This window comes from Thermobia domestica, chromosome 8 (genome assembly GCF_964235325.1).
Source record: "Thermobia domestica chromosome 8, izTheDome1.hap1.1, whole genome shotgun sequence".
Taxonomy (NCBI): domain Eukaryota; kingdom Metazoa; phylum Arthropoda; class Insecta; order Zygentoma; family Lepismatidae; genus Thermobia; species Thermobia domestica.
Window position 1 is genome coordinate 9195871 of NC_137461.1, and position 26385 is coordinate 9222255.

The following is a 26385-nucleotide window of genomic DNA, read 5'->3' on the forward strand; positions in this document are numbered from 1 at the left end:
TCCTTCTTGGTGTGTGTGAAAGGTGAAAGGGTACGGACTACTTCCCAAATTCAAATTATATAAATTTTTAACTTTGACAACGCAGAGAGAGTCCCTATATTTATTTTAAACACACACCTACACACACACACACACACATATATATATATATATATATATATATATATATATATATCTTAACCGAAGAGTATGACCTACAGAAGATTGCTATACATTGAAACAAAATCCATTTTAATATTGCACTTCTATCTGGCTCTAGTTCTTTCTAAGGTTCCTTTCCCAATTGTGTTTCGAGTTAGAATTTTGAAAGAGTTTATCTCCATTCGATTTGGCTACATAACCTGCCTATATCAGCCTTGTTGGCTTAATGCTGCTTGTAACGTTACGCAAAATTTATAAGTTACGTAGCTCCTCGTTATGAAGGTTTTGCCATAAAGATTTATATATTAAGCAAATTCCAGTTTGGAAAGAAATATATGTTATAACTTAGCGTCATAGGATCAAGAAAACGGTAACTGTAAATGATTCTTATAACTTAAGAATTATAATCATTTTAAAACTTAATTATCACAATAACAGTATAAGACACATTTCAACGACACTTTTTTATGAAAAGAAAAATAAAAAAAAATACGAAAGTTTAAATTTACATGTACATGAGAGTTTTGCCTGCTTTATTTGAAAAGTGAATTAACCCGAGTGTTAGGGATGAAAATCTTTAGGATACAGCAAAAAATAGAATTAATATCGTATTTAAAGTTATGTCAATATCAATATATTAAGTACACTTTTATATATTTCAAAAAACATTTATAAAAGTTTATGCATTCACCATTTATTTAAACATACTGTATATATATATATATATATATATATATATATATATATATATATATAATTATCTACCTGAAATGATAGGTTTTCCTTCTTCTGGAGTGATAACTAATGGCCTTGATTCTTCTGAAACAAAAACAGAAATCAAATTAATAACTCATGGAAGTTATAGCAAAAGTTACAAAAAGTACAAAGTGATTTAAAATGTATTCATAAGTAGAAAACATGATGTTAGATAATTAAACATTTGTAATATGTAATTGTTAAATTAATGATATATGGAAATCTGCATCTTAATGTCGTTTATATATATCTTCTTAGATTATAAAAGCTTGGAGTGAAGTAAATCATTTTTTTAGTGTACAGAACAAAAGCTTGGATATAACAAAATAGTAAAGAAAAGCAATTGAGAGAGATCTAAATGTAAAATTTAAGAAAAATATAGATTTAAATGTAACATTTAAGAAAAATATACAATATTATTTCTCTGGAGTGTAGCATGTTGTAAGATTATATATATAAAAAAATTAAAAATAGCGCCACTTGTAATGAGTGGCTAATATAGGAACTACTATTTCTGGAGGTAGTTAACTGACCACCTTCTGGTCATTGGAAATTGAATGCAACGACGAGAGCACATGCTCCTATTATTAGTCGTAAATGGTGCAATATCATGGAAAGTTCCGAGACTCTGTTATATTAAGTTTTGTAATTTAGTGAATTCTGATATTTCGATATAGCCTGGATAAGTATTTATGATATTTTCTTGAAAGTGACTAACATATTCAAATGGAGTTGAATAGGTGCCAAAATTGAATACTTATATGAGCTATTTTTGTTGGCAATTTGAAGTTTGCAATTTCTATGGCTATGTTTGACAGACTAAGTAATTATATCAGTGATTGTGAAGCTTTTATTTAATATTTCCAAAAGTGTTACCAGAAATAACTTTTATTCTGTGGCAAAAGATATTACTACGAGTGATTCAAGGGAACATTTAACAGTACATTAATACATTAAAAGTTTGAAATCACTATCGTCACCACGCTTTTTGTATTTCTAACGCACTGACCAAAATTCCATTATAATGACAGTTTTTTTAAAAAATAATTTGTGTGGGTTTAATACCCTGCACCAACGGCGTCTAAATAATTTCAAGACGTCGGCACAAAAGTTCAATTTCCAATCTTTGTGTTTCTTGTGCGGGCGCTACAAAAGTTCAATTTCCAATATCTAATTATAAATGGAATTTAATTGGGAGTGTCTAAACTGTGCTTGGTGGAAGAATAGTGAACAAGTATTTTTCGTTGGAAAAAAGGCAAAAAATACTAGGCATAAAACTTTCAGTTGGAGTTTGCTACACCTTGGAAGATACGTAAATGTTGGTCATTGGTTCGTTTTGTCTTGTCTTGTTGTTGGAGTGGGAGAAGAGGAGAGCTATTGCGACAGTGTGCTGTGTGTGAATGGCTGTGATTACCTGGTTGGATTGTGTGGAAGAAAAGAAAAGTGATTATATAAAGTTTGTGGTCAATAATAATAAATAGTGAAGTAAATATGGATTATAGTGAAGAACATGTGGAACGTGTTCCACAGTTAGTATTAAATCATTTTTCGAATGGATACGCAGGAATCTTCAGAAGGTCAGTGGATAGCTATTCGGAAAGACAAGGACATGAGCCGGATAACGAGGTAGGTGATTCATTTATTATGCCTAGAGGCGCTCTTTGCTTCAACGAACCTAACTTGTTATCAGGGAGACAACGTGAACCACAAGTGGACAGGTGCGCAAGGTCAGTTACTCCTGATATTGATATAAACAGACTCGACTTAAATGAATGTGAAAATCAGATGTTTAATACTTTGCATTGCGATAGAGAACCAGCTGAATTATTTGACGAATACAAAGAATTACCGCAAAGAAATGAACTACACTGCTTTCAGGATTTAAGACTTCCAAAATTGAATGAACAAGTTCTTATGAATAATCAAAACGTGGGAAATATATTTAGACCTTTTAGTACTAATTTAGAGAAAATTACGATAGGTGTTGCTAATAATTCCTTTTGTAATTTAAGTCAAGAAATCAATTATTGTGACGGAAGCGATGACTTGCTGTTGTTTGAGTTTCTACTGGAAGTACAGGGTTTAAATAAGGGTAATGTTTATCCATATGAATCAATAGTAATAGCTGCCTTAAATAAAAGTAAAGGCATTTTGCGTACTAAGATCTTAGAATATATGAGATAATGTGATAATTGGTTGATGCTTGCTCACAAAGTGTTTAAAAATTTAAGTTCTTCCTTAGGAAGAAGAGTTCTATCACGTAATTATGTTGAAACGATACAATCTGTAGGTCAAGATCCCATTCACTTTGTAGAAAAAGTAAAAGATAGTTACATAATACTGCATGGTGAGGTTCATGTGAAAGAAATAATATCGAGCGGCGCAGATCCACGACTCGTAAGAGATATTTACGGGGTTCGAGTTCCAGATACTTTACAGGAACTTGAAAGGGACTTATTTTCATATATGACTCATTTAAAGAATGTAAGTATTTACAAGGCAATTAATACATTTTCTGAAAGTGAGGAAAATGTTAAAAAGAAAGGATTGAAAAAAGCTGTCTCATGTTTTGAATGTGGAGGACCATATTATGCTAGCAAGTGTAATTTGAAATGAGCATTGAATTTATCTAGAAAGTTGCATAGTTTACAATTAGTAGATAAGAGGAATGTGAATGTAAGTGGAGGAAGTAAGAGTAAAGGAATATATAGTCAAGAAAAGGGAGAAAATAGTAGAGATAATGATAGAAAAAGTAAAACTGTGAATGACACCATGAGTGTAGGAGTACATAGCAATGGACAGATTACTAAGGAAGGCAGTGTTGCTACCTTCGTAGAGGCTTTTGTATTAGGAAAAAGATTAAGAGGGTGTGTAGACACTTGCTCAACTATCAGTCTGGTAAATGCTGGGGCTTTTAGAGAATGGAATAACACATTAAATAATAAATTCAAAGTGAATGATGATTTGTTTATTGGTAAGGGTGTAGATAATAAAAATGTCACGTTGAAAGAATCTGTTGCTCTGCCCCTGAAATTGCTGAATAGGGTATATAGAATAAAATTTTATTTAGCAGAACATCTAAACCCAATGTTTATATTAGGGGTTAATGAGTTAAAACAAATGAAGGTTACTATTAATTTAGGAAGTAATAGGTTAATATTAGGGTTGGAAGAAAACAGGACCATTCGTTTATTTGATCAATTGAGTCAAGCAAACTCAGATATTAGAAAAGAAGATGCGTTAATGTCTTTTGGTCCCATTGATTGTTTTCATAATAAGTTTTTCATTCCATCCGAAGAAAAGGGGAATGAGAATGTAGGAGAAAAGTACCATTTGAAGGGTATGGATAAAGGAGAAAAAGGAAAGCATAAAGAGAGGCTAAGGTTACAAATAGTTGAGAGAGGAGAAACACATGAAGGGTTATTTAATGAAAACGAAATTGACCATTTGTCTCCTGATTCTATTTTAAATGTAAGTACGGAAGCTAAACTTAAGGGTAGCGATTCGTTAAGAACTAGGCAGAAGTTAGTTGACCCTGAAGTTCTAGAGTTAGATAGTGGGTTACAACATTATGCAGATGAGTTAGTGAATCAATTTAAAGATATATTTGAAGAACATGTAGGGGAGGTGCCTAATTTTTGTCATCAGATCATATTAAATGATGACCAGCCGGTAAGAGAAAAAGCTTATCCAATAAGCAGGGTTGCACAAAAGGAAATGGATAAAATATTGGATAACCTATTGCAACAGAATATTATTCGAGAAAGTGATAGTGCATATGCCTCTCCCTGTTTCTTGGTGGGGAATAAAGATGGCAGTAAGAGATTAATTGTTAATTATCAAAAAATTAATAAGAAAATGTTACTAAATTCTCAGTATACCCCGAGAATGGAGGATATCATGAGTGAGCTATCCAATAGTAAATACTTTTCTAAATTAGATATTCATCATGCATATCACGTGATAAAGTTACATGAAGACTCAATTAAATATACCGCATTTCTTACTCATCGTGGGTTATACGAATATAGGTATGTCCCTTTCGGTATAGCAAGCGGATCGTTCGCTTTAAGTAAATTAATCACAAAATTGTTGTATCATCTTAAGGATAAAGGTGTTACCTGGTATGCAGATGATTTAGCGATTCACACAGCAGACATTGAAAGTCATAAAAAGCTCCTTAGTGAAGTTTTTACGATTTTTAAAGAAAATAACATTACATTGTCTTTCAATAAATGCACCCTTTTTCAAAGAAAGATTTCTTATTTGGGGCATATAATAGAAAATGGCCATATTTACATGGATCCATCTAGAATAGAAGTAATTAAAAAATTACCTTCTCCGAAGAATAGGAAAGCTCTAATTAGCTTATGTTCATTTCTTCAATATTTTGCCAAGTTTATTCCTAATTTTCAAGATCTTATGGACCCTTTGAATAAGTTGAGGAGCCCGAAAGTTGAATTTAGATGGGGAGATGAGCAGGAAGCTGCCTTGAGTAATATTAAAATGATGTTTAAAGTCACGTAATACTTAAATTACCAGACCTCAATAAGAAATTTTTCCTGTCAAGTGATGCCTCACTAACCTCAGTAGGAGGAATGATCTCACAATTAAACGAAAAAGGGGAAGAAGTTCCTGTAGGGTTTTATAGTCGACGTTTGAGGAAACATGACGTAAATAAACCCATATTCCTGCTTGAATTAATGGCTGTAGTAGAAACTATGGAACGATTTAAAACTTTTCTCTCTCATGCACTTTTTGAATTAAAAGTAGATAACATGGGGTTAAGTTATGCGTTGCGTAATTTGAAAAGATTAAAGACATATGATAGTTTATTGTATCGTTTGTTTCAATTTAGTTTTACAGTAAAACATACACCTAGCGTTTTGAATATTCCAAGTGATTTTATATCTAGATTGCACAATAAAAATGATTTTGAAGAGTTCATAGAGGATCCTACTTTAAATGAAGAAATAATTAATAAGCTATTTGTGAATATTTGGAGTATGCCTTTTGCGAGACAAACTATAGAAGAATTTCAAAATGCAGATCAAGAAATGAAAAGTATTATTGATAGGATTAAGAAAAAGGAAGATGTACCAGAATATAAAATGGTTAATGGAATATTGTGTAAGAAAACTCGGTCTGTTCACAATCCTTATAAAATTTATTTACCTAAGGGTTTGACAAAATCTATTATAGAATACTATCATAAACCAGCCTTGCCAGGAGCGCATTGTGGGATTAATAAATGTATAGGAAAAGTGTGTTCTAGATTCACCTGGAAGGGTGTTATACCTGAGATTAAGGAATACGTGAGATCTTGTAGGGAATGTCAACTGGCAAAAAGTAATAATAGAAAGAAGATAGGTCAATTGGTATCAGAATTAATACGAGGAGTTAATTCTAGGATATATGTAGATGTAATAGGACCTGTTACACGTTCGAGATCTGGTAGATACTGTTTGATAATAGTAGATGCTTTTTTTCTAAATATGTGTTTTTGGAACCGTTAATTAATTTGAATAGTCAGATTATTGTTAATAAACTTTTCAAATTAATGTGTCGAAGAGGGTTCGTGGCAAGTATAGCACACGATAATGCCAGTATTTTTAGATCATCTGTATTTAAAGACTTCTTGTATAGCTTAGGAATAAAGGATATATGTATTTCACCCTACCATTGTGCAAGTAACGAAGCTGAACGATACATTTTAAGCTTTAAGCAGGCTTTGAGAATATATATAAATGATAAACAACATTTGAGGGATAAATTTATACATGAAATTGAGTTTTCATTAAACTCTTCTGTACACTCCGAACATGGGTTTACACCTATGGAGTTAGTTTTTAACTATCATGTTAATGATCCCCTGGATATTTGTTGGAGAATAGATGAAACAGATATTAAAAGTAAAAGAACAGGTGTATGGGTAACAGCATTAAAGAATATGGAAGGTGCATGGTTGAAAAGGAAAAAGAAATATGATAAAAACAGGACCGAAACAAATTATCAAGTAGGTGACAAAGTTTTGATTAAGTCACAGATTCAATCATCTTTATCAGGTCAGATAAATAAGAGCTTATCAAATGTATGGCATGGTCCTTTCCGGGTAATACGTATCTTAACAGTCAATACAATATTGGCAGAAAATCTTGATGATCCTAAAGACATTAGAAAAATTCATGTGAGTTTAACCAAACCGTACAGAGTAAAAAGAAATACTTAAATTGTCATTCATAAAAATTACAGGCCTGTAATTGCAAAAAAAGAGAGAGAAATGTAATTCACCTAAAAACTGTAATTGCAAAAGAAAAAGGAAAATTAATAACTGTAATCATGAGTAGTGACGACTATATTATACGTGAAATTCACATGGACTAAGAGATAACTGTAATTACTAAATAGTGAAAGAAATTATATCTATAATATGCTACAAGAGAAGGAAAATAAGATCTTTACCTCTAATATACAAACACTAAGAACTAAATGTAATTATTTAATTGCATGGTTTGAGATGTTTTGAGATATATGCATTTAATACTAAATGGTGTATACAATACTTGAATGGTTAGAGTGATTAGCGTGAAAGTTGTATGAATGTCATTATCGGGGGATTTTTTTTCTTTTCGTTTAATTATTAATTTTAAGTTTAGTAAGTTTGAATCGAGTGGAAGTTTAGTGTTGTTTACATTAATATATCTCTTAATATTAAAAAAAATTGATTATATCAATTTTTTCCAGAGGGTGGGATGTTCTAGCATGTTGTAAGATTATATATATATAAAAAAAAAAAACTAGCGCCACTTGTAATGAGTGGCTAATATAGGAACTACTATTTCTGGAGGTAGTTAACTGACCACCTTCTGGTCATTGGAAATTGAATGCAACGACGAGAGCACATGCTCATATTATTAGTCGTAAATGGTGCAATATCATGGAAAGTTCCGAGACTCTGTTATATTAAGTTTTGTAATTTAGTGAATTCTGATATTTCGATATAGCCTGGATAAGTATTTATGATATTTTCTTGAAAGTGACTAACATATTCAAATGGAGTTGAATAGGTGCCAAAATTGAATACTTATATGAGCTATTTTTGTTGGCAATTTGAAGTTTGCAATTTCTATGGCTATGTTTGACAGACTAAGTAATTATATCAGTGATTGTGAAGCTTTTATTTAATATTTCCAAAAGTGTTACCAGAAATAACTTTTATTCTGTGGCAAAAGATATTACTACGAGTGATTCAAGGGAACATTTAACAGTACATTAATACATTAAAAGTTTGAAATCACTATCGTCACCACGCTTTTTGTATTTCTAACGCACTCACCGAAATTCCATTATAATGACAGTTTTTTTAAAATATAATTTGTGTGGGTTTAATACCCTGCACCAACGGCGTCTAAATAATTTCAAGACGTCGGCACAAAAGTTCAATTTCCAATTTTTGTGTTTTTTGTGCGGGCGCTACAGGAGTCAAAAGGTGATGAGCAACAGTTCGAGAAGTGGTGGAAAACTCAAAAAACTAAATGTCTATCTCGTATTGTTTCTGTCTATAGTGATGAAGCACTCAATAATACTTTTCTTTCTAAAGCAGTATTCAAATTTAGTAGGCATGTTTTAAACTTGTAATTACTGTTTCTAAAAGGCAGACCCAAGGATTTGCAAGAACTCTAGTTCGCTGGTTACTAAGATAACTATACGAATAGGTACAGTTTAATGTTATTACCAGGTCAAAAATATATTCTAACGATACCAAATTTAATGAAAGCTAATATTAATAACTGACAGCTAGAAAAATATAAACGATAGAATAATAGTAAAGAAATTGCCTTGCTTCAATATTCGTCCCAACGATAAGTTCTGTTCTAGTTATTTTTATCACAGCTACTTTATTCCCATATGGAAATAGGTCTTAAATATATCGCTGACTTGTTTTCCTTGACAAATGAAAAGGCTGCGCGGAATAATTTGTACCTCTAAAGCTAAATGGAAGACTGATTCCAGAAACAGCGATATAGATAGCGCGCAACATGCAAAGAATTGCTAAAACTTGATTAAACCAACATTCGCGAAAACTCGTTAATAGTACTGCATCAAAGGACACATATTCTATCAGTCACCGAAATAGATTTCGTTCAACATTTATATAAAATTCTACATATCTGAATAATGAATTGCTGTGTATTTACTCCATATATTAGCAGCAAAGTGACACAAAAGTATACAAACTGTTTAAACTGAGTTATGAACCACCGTAATACATTCAATGTTTAACGAAATTGAATCTATGAACTCGTTCATGAATTTCACGTCTCAGTTAGTACATAATATGACAGCAATATCAAAAGATTCATTGGCTGCCATGCTTCAAGTCCTTATTCGTTGTAATGTCATGTGAACTCCTTTTCAGGGGCACCTAATGAAATCCAAATGTATTTACAGGGGTAATTGTACTCTGTTAGACTGTTACGAGAAGAAATTCTAGCCGAATTTTCTTCTTTCGTAATGCTTTAAAACCAATCTCGTAATATGAATGTTAAGATATTTGGTAGCAGATTCGCTGGTATAGTGGCTAATGCATGTGGTCATAGATTCGATTTCTGCTGACAGAACACAAAAGTTTAATTACACACTGATTCGCCTTCATCAACTGTTTGTCGCCTTTAACCTAAGGATATAATGGTAAGACGTTAAAGTAATATATATATATATATATATATATATATATATATATATATATATATATATATATATATATATATATATATATATATATATATATAATATATATATATAAATCTTTTAAATAAAATGCAGATGCACTAGGTGCATTCGAGAACAAACATCGCGGTTAGTTTAGCGAATTTTGAAGCTAAGTACTTTTGGTCAATTATATTCTTAAGGGATTATGAAGAAAAACTTAGAATATTTAGATGTATCACCAAATTAGATATGTAATTAGAAAAGATCGTATTCTAGTTAAAGAGAGGAATTACTTGTGTTAAAATAGTATGGAACTTTTTATCATCTTAACGAAACAGCTGAAATGCGTTTTTCAATGTAATACTTAAGGATTCTAAACTCTCCTGGGCATTGAGGCTGGCCAAGCTCACCAGTAGTAATTTCCAGTGAAATTCCTAAATTTAAGGAAAATTGACTCTTGTTAATTCTGTTTGAGGTTTATGTTTATTTTGATATAATGTAAACTGTTTCACTTGTAAATATGGTTGGTAATTCCCTATATTGACTTTATTTCATTTAAGTTAAAGTACATAAACATATTATTGTTTTTTTTTTGCCTACCTGGTTGTACTGATATTTGCTCCTGTGGACTAATTGGAGAAGGTACTTCTTGTGCTGAATGAATGTAAAATGAATATTATTATTTGCTGTTACAGTTGATAGTTCTAAATTGTATATATTTAACATAATATTCCTTTTATGTGTCACTCATTTGGAGGAAGAATTGGGTTCTCCTTACTTTGTGGAAAGTTTAATAACGAATTCAGTTGAAAATATTGAATTAAATATATTATTCCTAATAATAAGACAAACGTTTCAGTTTCAGAGAGAATAAGTCCTGTATATTACTAATAATAAACAACATCATTAATATACATCACTACAAGTTATCATATCTCGACCTGAAACTAATAAATATTCCTATTTTGTTTATCGCTTACTACTAAATGATAGAAATCAAAATAATATCATGTACTACGAAACGCTCAAGTAACAGCATGAGTGTGTCCTCAAGCTTAGAGCGTTTGGCGGCCAAGCTAAAAACTAAATTCTTAAATCGAAACAATTATAGTTTTTAAGTAAAAGTGACTCTAAACTACATGGGTTTACGTCCGAAATGAAAGGGCCGTAATCCTTTGGGCGGAAGGTATGTACTACCAGCAATTAAGAAAGCTTGGTTTAGGAAAAAATGTAGGGAACTACTACTTGTACTTATTTTTATAATATAAATATAAGCTTATTATTTTCCCTAAAATATATTATTTTTGTGTTGTTCTTATATTTACATTCCTTACCAGGTTGTACATGTTTTTCTCCACTAATAGGTATAGGAAAAGCTCATTCGTCACATGCAAGAAACATACTCAACTAACAATAATAGCAGAAAATTCTTTAACAGGAACATATTACAATCTAAGAGCACAATGCAACTAAGTATTACATATTAATAAATCAGTTTATGTATACTGAATATCAAACATTATGGAGCAATTAACTAACAAAGTTTCAAATCCTGGATATGAGGAGAGACAAGTTGATATTTTCCTTTTCTAAGTTTTCAATTTATAAAATTTTAAATGCTTGCATTATTAATAGGTTCACTGCCTGCGATTAGTTGAATTATCAATGGACGTCTAGGAAAGATTGGTGCTATTTTCTCTTGATTGAAGAAAAGTTTGTTGGGCGTTCTTCGTAGTTCTGTTAGCCAAACTTATTGCTAGTACATGATATTGACTTTATAATGATGTGAAAAAAATTACTTTTTACTTTTTTTGTGGATTAATTAAATTTAAGGAAACATGAAATGTATCTGACCTAAAGTAGATATTTTAACTAGTTACCGAAACGTGCAGAGTTGTGATATTTAGCTTTCTAACTAATCTCGAAATAGCCGAGCTTTGCAAGCAGAAGTAAAGGTGTTTCTGGAGCAAAACTAGATATACATGGAGGATACATGTAAGTTAGGTATTTCATTTACTTTCGTTAAATGAAGCGCCTAGTGTCAAAATCCGCCACGTCCATTTCACTTCGAACAATTTCGCACTGGATTAGTAATAAACCAGTGCATATCGTTGTGTTTGTTAGCTGTACACTTATTATTTTTAAAAAAGCCTCATCGCTAAATAGAATGTCAGTCTCTAGATCCCTATATCCTGCAAGAATTCATAGACTTCTTTTCGACTGTCTGTATTTTTCTCAAGAAATAATTCTAACACATGTATGTTACGATCTAATTCTATACTTGACAGAATTTTGGAGACAGACTAATAAATTATGCCAGCGTTTTGTGCAATCTTCCGTGTTGATCATTCCTGACTTACTGAAACCTTCAAAAGCACATGAAGGCGTAGGAAGATCGAATTTATTGTCGGCTACTGCGGGGAATGTTCCCCGCTGTGCCGGCCGCTTTGAGTCGTACCATGAGTCAAAATGAGTTGGTGGGACGGTGCTAACTTATTTGGATCTCGTCTATGATGTTCTGTTGCAGTTCCTTATTTTCTCACTCCAGCTGCGAGAAGGAGCGCAATTTTAACTACAATTTTATTTCCTGAACTCAGTACTTTTTACTTCTTGGAAACACATGTGTCACAAAGGAAAACGATAGACAAAAACTACAATAAATTACTCCAAAGAGGTAACACTGGATGTCATGAATATATAGCACATTTGCACAAGCATGTAACTGAGATTGATACGTGATTTAAACAAAACTATTCTCAGATGATAAGGGTCAAAATCAATAAGTCACGCAATCTTTGTATATGTTGTGACTTTCCAAGTTGTCTCACAATGCGTTATGTAATCGAGTTTACCAACCTACTATTTGTTCTTGTTTTTGAATGTAAAACAACTACAATCAACTTTTCTGAAGGTAGATTTTCATCACGTTTAAGACTATTAAATGTTTTGAAATGAAATAATGACCTGTGGAGGAAGGGAAAGTGAAGGGAGGGAGGAATGCAGAGGCGGCTTCGGATGTAGAGCATCACACTTTCTTATCCTCATTCACAATAAAAGTACGCACAATATCTTTAGGTCAAGTAGGCCCAGAGACCCTTGGCGAGAAGACAACAGAAAATTTATCCAGTTCTGATTAAATAGAATAATTGTTCAGATTCCTCGTGTTGAAAACAGTTGCACTACTTGATTGACTACTGAGATAGCTCGCTTCTTCTTGAGAGTGTTAGAAATGTAAAGACATGACAACTTAATAATTTTAGATTGTATTGGATACAAGGTCAGACAGTTCCTCCAGGAATTGGCAATAAATGATTTTATTGAACAGTCACCACTTGCGACCGTTTGGGATCTACACTCTAAAATTCAGCTGAGAAGCATACTTTTGATGCGTAGTGGTTTTGTCGATACCTGGGTATTTAACCACAACCTTCTAAGTAATAAACCATTTTAAATATTTTATTCTATAATATGTGAAACAACTCATATATTGCTTTCTCATTTAATTATTTAAGCTCAAGACCTACAAAAGTCTGACTCAAAATATATATATTCTTATTAATACAGAAATCAACCTATAATGTGATGTTTCACTTTTGAATTAGCCTGGATATTGAGGATGTCCAAGCACAAATGAAATCGTTTCCAGTGCTGCACCGAAAAGTATAGACAAATTATATAGAAGCTAGATATATCATTTACTTCACTTCAGTGGAATGAAAGTGATTTATACTAAATCATTTTAGACAGAATTGTGTTTAATTACGTAAGTTATGTTGTACTATTTCAGGTCTCTGTTCTATACAGGTCTAACTTTTATGCATACCGAATTTTGTAAGTCCAACATTAGACGAAAGAAAGGACAATGTTTGAATATAGGTACTTAGTCAACTTTTACATGTAGTTTGGTGAGTAATGTACGTACAGCTTTTAGAAGTTTAACAGTTCTAGAAATATAAGGACAAGTACATCAGGAAACCAACCTACAGATGTGGTAATGTTAACATATTTTACTATAGTAAACACACTATGATTCAACATATCGTCGGATATAGGGACAGCAAACGTAAGGAAATTTCAAAATTAGTAAATAACAGATTTAGGTAAACAAATTTCTCTACGATTTGCAATGGAAGAATTTAACACTGTTGTGTATATATTTATTTCACAATCCAACGAACTAAGATATCCTCAATGCCTTCTATTACATAAAGGATTCACGTACCTTTTGTAACGCAGTTGAAATTAATATTTTCGCTAAACGCCCTATAGTTTAGTTAAATATTTTTTATTTTTCTAGTAGAGAATCGAAAATAATAATACTAACATAAGTGCTCAAGAAGTCGAAGTGAGTTTATTTAATCGTTACTACAATGAAAAATAAATTAAAGTTTCTGTAGAACGCATAAAACTAATTCAGTCACAAATATTGAAAATAGTAACTTAGAAATTCCTCTTACCTTCCGGTTCAGGTACTTGTTCTACTGGTGATGTTTTAGATGGAATTTCTTCACCTGTAAACAGAAATACATATCAAAATATTTTAGGTAATAACATATCGTATAAATGACTGTATATTTTTTACTTATCCATAAGAAAAAACTGCTCCATAGTTTTTGACAGAAAATATATTTACTTTATTTATTTTCGGATAATAATTTATTTCTAGTGATATAAACTAATTAAAAACATATCTTTCTAAATTTATGTTTAGAAGCATTCAAGAGATTGGAGAAACATTTGTCAGTGTATCAACCATATAATTTCCTGATTGAAAAATATCTCTCTTAAGAGGGCTTTATTAAGAAAAGCAGCTTAAGTAATTATCACATCCAATTACATATATGTTTTCTAATATATGTAAAAAGTGTAATATCACTTAAAATAAACTGATAGCTGAAAACTTTTTTTGAGAATTCTGAATATTGAAAAAGTTTGTAGCATTGCGTAAGATCATATAATTGAAAATGTTCACTACTATCAAAATTTAATCACGTAGTCTTATAAAATCAAAGTAAAACAATAATCATTTCAAAATGGCACACATGTACATAATTTAAACCATTATTAGAATATCTATAAAAAATGTTCCTCGTCGAAACTGTGCAAGATATCAAATTAATATAAACAACACTTTCATTCATTAAAGACTATGTAAGTGCTTGAATGAGGAATTCGCGAAACTGTATCAAAATGTAATGCCCTTAACAAAAGAAATACATCTTCAATTTCTTAAATGTTCAATATTATTTATTTTAAAAAACATGATATTATTAATATAATATTCGACAGTATTAAAGTTTAGATTTGTTTCGTTTCATCCGTCTCATTTGCGTTATCATTCTTCTATTGAATCTCTAATTATATTATGTCATACTAGTTTATTCTAATTTGTAAAATTGAATAAAAAGATGGTATTGTAAGCTTTCGCTTTACTTTATAATATTAGTGGTTCGCTCTCTTATGCCTATCCGAGATATTATAAAGGAATGTCTAGGAGGTTTCGGATGTTGAGGCTCATACGTTTCTGTTATCCTCGGCCATAATTAAGATAGGTAGTTAACACGACACCAAGTCCTCCTTTTCTTCCCCAGGTAGGTAGAATATCTCCAGACTGAGTAGCTCCAGAACCTTTTGATGCAAAGTTCGTTCGGTTGTGATCACTCACAAAATCAAACTCGGTTTTCTTGTGTTGTAGTTCTGAGTACACTTTTATTCTTGAGCATTACAAATGTAAAGACATGACAAGTTTATAATTTTAGTTTGTATGGAATTAAGTTCAGGTAGTCCTTACAAAAATTATTAACAATTATCATTATTAACCCTTGAGCAAATGCGACTCCGTGGTATCAACAGTCAAAAAATTTAGTTGATAAAAATACGTTTTCATATGTTGAAGATTTTTCCAAAATTATAAAATTCTAATTAAAATAAAAGACGTTTTAAATATTTAATTCCATATTATGTGAAACTACTCATATCCTGCTTTTTCATATGGTAATTAAATATCAAAAGACGCGTAAAAGATTTGACTTAAAATAGACATTATTAATGGTTACAGAAATGTACATGTATGGCTGTTTCACTTTGATCTAACCTGGATATTGGGGCTGTCCAAGCACAACTGAAATAATTTCAGGTGCTGCACCTAAAAGTATAGACAAGTTATATATAAGCTAGATATATTATTTACTTCAGTTTAATGGAATGAAAGTGTTTTATACTAAATAATTTTAGACTGAATTTTGTTTAATAATATAAATTTTGTTGTGAGGATGTAAATGTCTCTCTTTTGTACAGGTCTAATTTTAATGCATAGCAAACTTTGAAAGTCCAACATAAAAGCAAACCTACGACAAGGATCGTCATACGCATGTGCTAAATTTATAGTTTGGTAAGTAATGTACGTAGAGCTTATAATAGTTTCACGGTCCTTGAAATAAGGCCAAGTACATAAGGAAACCAACCTACAGATGTGACAATATTAACATATTTTACTGTGGTAAGCAGACTATGGTTCAATCTACTGTTGGATATAGGGACAGCAAAGATAAAGACATTTTACAATTAGTAAATAACAGGTTTCATTAAACAAGTTATTCTAACATTTACCATCAAAGAATATAATATTGCTGTACACATTTCATAACCCAACGAACTAAGAAATCCTCAATATCCTAAAGTACATAAAAGTTTCACAAATTTCTTGTAACGCAGTTAAAATTATTATTTCCTATTAACGTCCTATAGTTTATTTAATTACTTTTATTTTCTAGTTGAAAATCGAAAGTCATAATAGTAATATATATGTTCATGAATTCGAAGTGAGTTTATTTAATCATGACTATACTAATAAAATAAATTAATGTTTGTATAGAAAGCGCAAAAGTAATTTTGTTACACGTATTGCATGTAGTAACAAAAATATATCTTGTCTTCCGGTTGGGGCAATTGTTCTACTGCTGATATTATAGATGGAATTTCTTCACCTGTAAACAAAAATGCATACAAAAGTACTTTATATAATAATTCCAACAAACGATTGCATATTTTCTGATTTACTCGTAAAAATAAATGGATCCACTACTTTTGGCGGAAAATCTCTATGTTATTTTATTTTTGTTCAATGCTTTATTTCTAGTGACAAGAACTAATTAAAATAGAAATATTCTTTCAATTTTATATTCATAAGTGATGAAGAGGTTATAGAATGCAGCACAATACAGTACAGTACTTTCTGTTCGCATTGCCTCATCTGTCTCATTTGTGTTATCATTCTTCTACGGAATCAAGACTTTGTATACTTGTAATACTAATCGTTCCTAATTTCTAACGCTAAATTAAAGAATATGGTATATTACTTTTTCGTTTCACATGTAGAACTCACTCATTTTGAAAGAATATCAATGTGTGTTCCGATAACTAGCACTATTAATCTGGTCCTATCGAAGAGCTATTATAAACTAAATGTATCCTGTCGATATTTGTACAAGGGCGTTTCAATTTAGATAGTCAGCATTGTATGTTTCTCCGTTTTTGTTTGCATATGTTCTCACAAGTAGAGCTCTTGAGAGATGGACGTACGAACAAACTCGATTACCATACTTATTCTTGCATAGTATCGGAGGCTACAATCAATTAAACATGTATTAAGAATAATGCCAATTCAGTTAGAATTTAGAGTTCAGAATTAAATGTTATCAGTGAATCGAAAATATGTCAATAATCGTGTAAGACACTCACGAATTTAAGTTTCTTACGAGAGACATTTCTTGAAGATTGTCGTGTTATGGAGAGAGACGTTATCTTCCAATGCAAACTAGACACTTTATCTCTCCATTTCTGGTATATCCTATTGAATTATTTCTAGGTAATTTTTCATTATACTTGGACACGTCATTTATAACATTAACACATTAAAGGTAATATTCAATTGAATAATAGTTCCAGAAGCAGCCCAAGTACTACCTCCACTTCGATATTCATCGTGTACTTTAACTTGTATCTACAGGATTGATGATGCCTCCAGTTATCTCAACATTAGCCGATCTTTTCGATAGCTGTTCGTATTTTAATGCGGGATATTAATACGGGAAACCACAACGAACTTCTCACTTCAGGATAAATACGTTGTATTTTTAAACAACTTATGATTTTATATTAACCAAAAATATGAAACTCTCTGCTAGTACTTGTGGATAATCTTGTCCCCTTTCTTTAGTATACTTTGAAATGCTGATTCTATTTTTAGACGAGTAAAGTTCATATTTTTGTATAGTGTTATATTTATTACTTGTTTCTCGGGAAAAATCTTAAGCTTACACCCTGCAAACGAAGATAAGCAATATGTTATTCACTTGAGACTTTCAATGATGGCATTTGTTTTAGTCGTGCTATTTTAGAGCATCTCATCGATCTATTTACCACATTTACATATATTATAGTGAAGTCGTATGCAAAGCCCTAATTTCCATAATCAGTTACATTCTTCTTAGAGATAAGTTCAAAGTTATTGTCTCTTTTGTATTTTATTCGGAATTGTGACGTTGTTTATCGACTACTGGTCATGCCCATAATGTAAATATTTAACAATATCCTCCGTACAGAGTGTAATAGCCACTCATTTTTTCAGTTGGCATAATGATTGAATTCCTGCTCAATAGCAGAATATAATTGTACAAAAAATTAGAGGAACATTTACAATTTTTGCAATAATCTGAACATCTTCCAAACACATTATTTCCTTTCAAATCATGTATATGTTTTGTCCTTACATCTATTACAGGGACTGCTACAAGCAATTAACTAAAACTCACTAGGTTATAGAGGCTACTGCTTTTTCACCAAAAACATAATCTCTGAGACCATTGTTGACACAAGTAATGTTGTGACCTTTACATCACAAAGAAGGAAAATGAAACAAGATTATGTTTTTCTTACACTAAATTGCACGAATAAAAATATTGTCAAAATAATAACATATTTGTACATCATCAAACACTAACTGTGCAAAAAGATGTAATTTTAATTATATCAGGGATAATGATTTTAAACTATAAAACATATTTTTCTATAAAACACTACATTATTCGTAACTCACGTAAAATGTAAGATTATTTATTCCATACCTAAACTTACAGGGCGCTCTTCTGCTGAACCCGGTAATTTTCCTTCAGGAGCTGTAAGAAAATAAAGCACATTTTAAAAAATAGCAATATTTATTTAAATAAAATGACATGTATCTCCACTTTATAAAACACATGCGCAAATAATGTTATGTATTACACAAGACAATTATTATACTAGTTGAGGGCTTTTGTTTTTAAAAGTATAGTGGATATTTTTGGTATGGAGAAAGGTAGTACAGAATGAAAGCTGCATGCTGTTCGTTCCATATTCACTATTGAAATAACAGCAGTCAGATTTGAACTTAGGTACTTAAGTTTTCGGTCTGATGTTTGCTTATTTGACTTATCTGAAAATCAAAGCGCTCTTCGTAATTATTTTTTATTTGAATAAATACGTTTATGTCCAAGATATTTTAGTGAAATATATCTGCTACGACCATGGAACTCGTTATTTAGTAGACAACCAATCCAATGTCAACATAATGGATATCCACCTGGATTCCAGGATATAAAAACCTGAAACCCAGGTTAAAACAGATTAGTTCGTAAATATTAGCAGTAGTGTGAGGATCGAATTGTTATGCGCATCCGAAACGTTGATTAATAGTAGATTCACAAAAGAGCGTGGCGACAAAGTGTGCGAATTATGCTGCATTTTTGGATATTGCAGTCAAGATGATCAGTTCCCATCACTCTTATGGTCATCGGATGCGTTGTGAGTGGATAGTTGATTTTAATCGTCCACAAAATATAAGGCTCTCTTTGTGAGTCTCATTTATCTATTCGGAAGACATTTTTAAATTCGGATGACTAAGCGAATGTAGAGCACCCATCATTGCTCTTCTAGAGTCCTCCCATTACTGAACGAGATTTATCTTCCTTTCCATCGACTTCGTTGTATGATAAATCGGCGTATATTCTAGACATAAAATTGTCATTACTTAGATTTTGCAGCCCGAGCACATTTGCCTGGGTCAAAAGTGTGCGAATATTGATAGAATACTTTTCCATCATCCAATTTCCCTTCAACAGAACACATTCGATTACATTACGTAACGATTGGATCACATTATGAGAAAATTACAACACTTGCAACATTATGTGAAAATTACAACAAAAGCATAAGTAAACCCACCTGGGTATTCAGGTTGACCAAGTATACCCCCAGTTGTTTCCGGTTGTAAACCTGCAATAACAAGAGTAATTATTTTTTGATATTCATATATACAAGAAATGAAACATAGATGGAAGAAGTATTTCGATGACAATTGTATTACGTCTAAAACAAAGTGAAAATAAAACAGTAATCATAGCGATTAGGTTACGCGCCTTGAATGGAAGAAATCCAGATTTAAGTTCGGTTTATCTCATGTAATGCGAAAAGCACCATAAACGTACATTTATATCCAAAATTATTGCCGCATGTCTATAAATATGTTGTTGTAGGAATATAATTTGATAACGAATTCGCCCAGTATTCCTTATAATGTTAGTATGTGCATAATCGGCAGACATGTATGTGGCAAATTTCGTGTCAAAAGAGAAGTAAATAAGAACTATAAAACGAAAATAAAAGATTATTGTCCATTTAGCAACATTTTGTTTTACTCATTTTAATTTTCGTATTTATAATTCTTTTTTCTATGAAATTTACCACAAATATACATTTTCCGATTATACACATATTTATCAGTAGTAAAAGTGTCCTGCAAAATCAGTATCAAATCATATTCTTACAAGAAGACAGTTAAAAAATATTTGACAATCATTTTGGACGTGACTGTACATAAATGTCTTATAACACAATGTTCCTACAATAACCCTAGACTTGTATTCAACGAACCAAAAATTGTTCTCTGTGATACCAAAAATCCTAGTAATACTATAACTACTTCCATTTCAAGGTTTGTTTGATACTTTTAATGCATTTTACAGAATATTTATATTTGGAATAAAACATCATCATATAAATTTGGTAAGAAATGTATATTTATAATACCTAGGTAATATTTGTATATAATTGATGTAGAAAACAGAACATACAAGTTTCCACTTACCTGATATGGGAGGCTGCTGCTTCTCCTCTTTAATTGGTGATGGGGTTTCCTCTCCTGTGATAAGTAAACACATTTATTCAAGAAATTGAGTATGGAATAATTTAAATGTAAAATTTGAACTTGTTTGTTCACAAAATTGTAAAAATCGGCACTACATTCTAGCAATTTGCGATATTGAATGTATTAAAACTTTTTGTGAAGTTATTATAATATATTTGCACTCAATTATGTTATTTAGTGACAAGCTTTTAAATAGAACTCTTGTAAACTGGGGAATGACTATTTTAAATTTAAGTTAAAATTTATAATGCAAGCAATATAATCTTTTCAAGACGGTTTTAACAGCTTTAAAATACAGTGTATTTCATTTTACATTACGTCACTGTTTTAATTAAAATACCGCAGCTCTTTTGTACTTTATACAAAAAATATTCTCTTAAGAATAAAATATATAAATTAATAACTGTAAGTATAAAATGGATAACACAAGGCAAACGTTGCAGAATTTTTGATTCATGAATTTATGGTACTGCAATGCGGCCATAAGATTCAATGGGTTATCCAGGACGCGTAATTTCAATGTGTTACGCTGTGCGTTAGTGTTTACCAGATCTACTATATGGGTTTGTTTCTTTTCAAACCTCTAAGGTAAAGTTTCAATGAGCCGGCTTTTGAGGCAGTCAGTGCACATAAACACGTAGATCCCTGACATTTGGAAAATTCTCGGCTAGATTGGTGTTTAAGCTAGATAAAAGAAGTTTCGCAAACAATCAATGTTTAATAACTTGTTTGAAGTAGAACAATAGTTCATTCTTAATTTGTCCTCTCACATACACATATTTTCCAAATACGTATACTATATATTTAATAGTATGTTGGGATCGAAAAATTGAGATTTTTCGTTTTTCGTATATGCGATTCATTCGTAAACCATTCTTATGTTCAACTTCAAATTATATGCGAAACGAGTAACAGTATTGTTTACAAATTTTTGAATAATACAATGCCCTTTGTCTGATGCTCCTACTGCACAAAGTAACGAAGATATGACCATCGGAATTGCTGTAAACAGAAAGGCAAGTGACCCACTTAACCGCCCTAGTTCGGTACGTATGCCGTTTGAGGTGGCTTACAGAACAGTCCTTGAAGCTTAGCAAGTTGCAATTGCCGATTCAGAAGATTGTGTTAGTTCACAGCAGAGTAAGAATGAAGACATTGCGTTAAGAAACCAGGAAAAAGCGAACATGATCCTGATCTATAGAGAATGCAGATAAAATTTGCCAGGAGCCTGTTGTGTATATGCAGAGATGTCCTGACAGACGGTGGCAATCACGACTTCTTTTTGGTAGCTCTTTGTGAAACTAAAGAACACAAGAAATGTAACACTGCGAAAACGTGTGCGGAACAAGCCAATTACAGGTTAGACGGGTGTAATAAATGTTCCAGCCGCTGTTGCTATGAATCTACACATGTGCTTCCGTGATATTGAAAAAGACGATGGTATGAGTCAGTGAACCACATTACCCTATCTATATATTCGTCCATATCATACATCCATCCATTAGTATCTACCTGGGAATGATTTTGTGAAACGTTTAATTTTGCCCATGTGTGTTCCTACATGACACTTCAGATTTGTCGCGTATCCTATTGACAGACGAGGCCACCTTAAACAAACATGGAAACTTTAACCTAAGGAACATGCACTACTGATACGTAACAAATCAACATAGCCTTCTGAAAGTGGAACGTCAGCGTCCATTGTAGTTAACGTCTGGTGTAAAATAGTGGTCCTTGGTCAATTTCTTAAACATGATACACTGAATGATCAATGCACATTTCCTAGAAAATGAACTCCGAACACTATTAGAGGAAATACCGTTTGAGACTAGCAGGGAATGTGGTATCAACATGACGGGTGCCCAGCTCAGAGTGCCAAGCACAGCAGAGCATATTTGAATAATACATCAATCAATCGGTAATTAGCATGGGTAGAACTTCTCAAATGTCCGGCACGTTCTACGGACTTTCTACTGGTACATTTATTTCTCTAAAGAAATTTGAAGGACATTGCCTAGTGGGATATGTCAACAACACCAGACGGTACGCAATGACATGTAACAAAGTACTATTGCAGCCTGAATATACAAGAAATTCAATACAGGGTACAAGTCACAGACATACTCTCAACAGAATTTCCCATCATGCATTAATTTCAAGATGGGTCCAGTAGACAAAAGGCAAGACTTAATAACCATTTATATGGACAGCTTCGACGGAAAGTCGAAATTCATAGGAACCAGCAGTTCTACGATCCCTCGTGTTCGGTATGTATTTGGTCGCATGTATGTTTCACATTTTTACATGTGTAAGGATACAAAAATCATTGCAGCACCTGTTATTTCGAATATGACGGACCATGATGCAGTTGTTCCCATACAATTTTTACTATCCTACTGAGCATTGTGTGTCAATTATTGTGAAGGCAAGTTTCTCCTACTTTGGATCCATCTTGAAATCAGAGCACATCTGAGAATTCTGTTGAGAGCATGTTTAGAATTTATAACCTGTGGAATTCTCTTTTCCACATATTGCACATTAATGAAATACTCACCTTCAATTACGTATGTATGAATTTCTTTCACACTACTACCAGCAGCTCTCAATGATTCACGAATTCGAAATACTGGGTTTTCACGTTTCAGCCTTTGAACAATTCTAGACATTCCTAGTTCCAAAATTATGAATTTTCCCCACAGGCCCATATACAGAATTTTCTCTTATTTTGATGTGGGCAGTCATCTTTTATAGTTTGTCCATACGGTTTATTAACCTCTGTACATATATATATATATATATATATATATATATATATATATATATATATATGTGTGTGTGTGTGTGTGTGTGTATGTATGTATTTATCCTGGGAGTCGGTGGTTCAGTGGTAGAGCGCTTATTTCTGATGAATGAGGTCCCTGGTTCGATGATTGTGGGACAAACAAGTGTGGGATTTTTTCGTCGTTCTCCCATTTCCACTTCATTCATTCCACCTTTCATTTATTTTTCATCATCACCGTCTCCTTTATCGTAGCCAGCACAACCGTGAGACATAAAACTGAAAGACTACATATATATATATATATATATATATATATATATGTGTGTGTGTGTGTGTGTGTGTGTGTGTGTGTGTGAGAGAGAGAGAGAGAGAGAGAGAGAGAGAGAGAGTATCGTTTAATCCAAATATTCCTCATGCACATTTAATACATTATGCGAATTTCTACCGCCGACATAAGTGAACTTAAAGTTTTTGTAAGTTTTCTCATTATGTTGCTACGGGACGTTAGTGCTAGGATTCAAACTAAATGGCATTTACTTTTGCAGTTGTTTTCTGAAAGAACTTGTTATGAATTCAGTATAAATTTCTACAATTGGCGTACTAAGGAATTAGTTGATCAAAAGTAAAATTTTCTATTTATTCAATAATTGTAGTCAGGACTACAAAAGTACGTAAGGCTTAAAACTTATTGTATTGGAATCAAAGTTTCATTCCTATCAGCGATGCATGAGCAAATGACTCTCACAGTAACTACAGAGAACGGTTTATCTCCTATACTGGCAGAAAAACAGCAAAGCTGACTTCGAGTAGTGATCATTGCTATTCAAGATAGCTCACATGACTGAAAGAGTTTAATGTCCTTTTGTAGCAACTTGTCTGTTTGACACATTTAGTAACCTGGTTATGAAATTGTCGTTGGTTAGGTTATTCAACCCAAGAACACTCACTGGGGAAGTAAAACTATGAGGAAGGTATAGAAACCATTTCACTTAGGCAACTTCTTTTGAATAGGGTACATTCGATTGCCTTACTTATCGATTCGATCACTTTAGGAGAAAATTACTGTAATTGTCAAATCATAAATAAACTAACCTGGGAGTTGAGGTTGACCAAGTATACCTCCAATTGTTTCTGGTTGTAAACCTGCAATAACGAGAGTATAGATATTTTCTCCATTATCCATACATACATTAAATACATTTATGTAAAGAGATCAGAGGAGGTATTTTCACTATACCGGCATAATTTTTTAAGCAAAGTTAAGATAAAGTGTTAATCATAGCAGTTAAATGACATACCTTGAATAAGTGTGATTTGGGTTAAAATTGGCTTATACCTTATGTGATTTGGAACTTGCTTTTAAATACATGTCCAGATCTTATAACTCAATGCTACTTTAATTGATGCTAAATTTTGATTCAACGAATCAAAGATTATTCTCTGTTATATTAAAAAAGTAATACTATAATTAATTCCATTCGAAATTATTATTAACATTATTAATGTATTTTACAGAACATTTAAAATTGGACACGTATACATCATTCTGTAAATTTGGAAAGAAAGAGAGATTGTAATATTTGTACGTAATTGATATTGAGAAGAAAAAATACTATTCGTCATTTATACCTGGTATGGGACGATGTTCTTTCTCCTCTGTAATTGGTGATGGAGTTTCCTCTCCTATAATAAGAAGACATTTATATCTAAGAGAATAAGCTTTTGAAAATTTTGAATTTGCAACTCTAAAATCATGGAATAATTGGATATATACAGCTTGCATTTGTTTGATCACAGAATCAGAGAAATTTGCGCTCCTATTATTGATAAATGTACTACCATATGATGTGGTAAAAGTATTATAATATATTTGTTTACAAGTATGTTATTTCCTGAGATGTTATTGCATAGAATTCTTGTATCGTAGGGAATGACTGCAAAAATAGTGGGTCTCTTGCTTATAACGTTTCCGACGGTAGTACCTCCGTTAGCATACGCAGTAGAAGCATGAGAGAAAGGGTGTTGTAATTCACCCGCGTGTATACTTTCATGTTATTTATCTTTGCATCTATCGTTACGTTACAAAGAAATTAGTTGGATGTTGTTGCCAAATTGGTCTATATTTTCCCGACCACAACATACCTCAATTTGACGAGTCCCATTTGCTATTGGTGTTTACCGGAAACTGTATCGCTAGAGTTTCTCATTTCTTCCACGTTTTAGATGGTACGTTTAGATGCCTTACGCTATATATATATATATATATATATATATATATATATATATATATATATATATATATATATATATATATATATTGTATCTTATGTGGTTCGGATTTTACCTTAAAATGTACGTCCAGATCCACCATTCCTGAAACGTTGCTTCACAAGAATGCAATTAATTTGGTAGCCTTTCTTATCTCCTGGACTTTTCCACGTGTACAGCCTGGTTTTTCTTTTTTAAACCATGTGTTTATCACCATTAGATCATGTTGCCTACATAAATCAATAAGAATTTGACTCGTTCGTTTCTTCTACCTACTCCGAATGGTCCCGCTAACTTATTCGCAGCTCCATCTCCTACTACGCTGTTGAAGTCTCCCATTAAATGGCATTTATCTTAACTCTTCCTTCCTAATGCAATATCTCACAATCTTATTATACATTACATCTTTCCCTGGCTACCTCACTTCACTCAAGTCCACTACGTCCTCTTCACATTTGTCCATTTACACTTTTAAATTTTCAAA

General features: G+C 32.0%; 1 protein-coding gene across 1 annotated transcript in view; it reads right to left on the reverse strand.

Annotated features, from left to right (window-relative positions):
- Nucleotides 1–26385, reverse strand: part of LOC145692677 (uncharacterized) — a 1521027-nt gene that overhangs the window by 986771 nt on the left and 507871 nt on the right. The window contains exons 122-130 of the mRNA XM_081768059.1: nt 25263–25316; nt 24726–24776; nt 20792–20845; nt 19870–19920; nt 18735–18785; nt 15704–15754; nt 14067–14120; nt 10210–10263; nt 907–960 (exon numbers count right to left, since the gene is read on the reverse strand). Of these exons, the coding sequence (XP_081624185.1) occupies nt 907–960; nt 10210–10263; nt 14067–14120; nt 15704–15754; nt 18735–18785; nt 19870–19920; nt 20792–20845; nt 24726–24776; nt 25263–25316 (474 nt within the window). The remainder of the gene's footprint in view (nt 1–906; nt 961–10209; nt 10264–14066; nt 14121–15703; nt 15755–18734; nt 18786–19869; nt 19921–20791; nt 20846–24725; nt 24777–25262; nt 25317–26385) is intronic.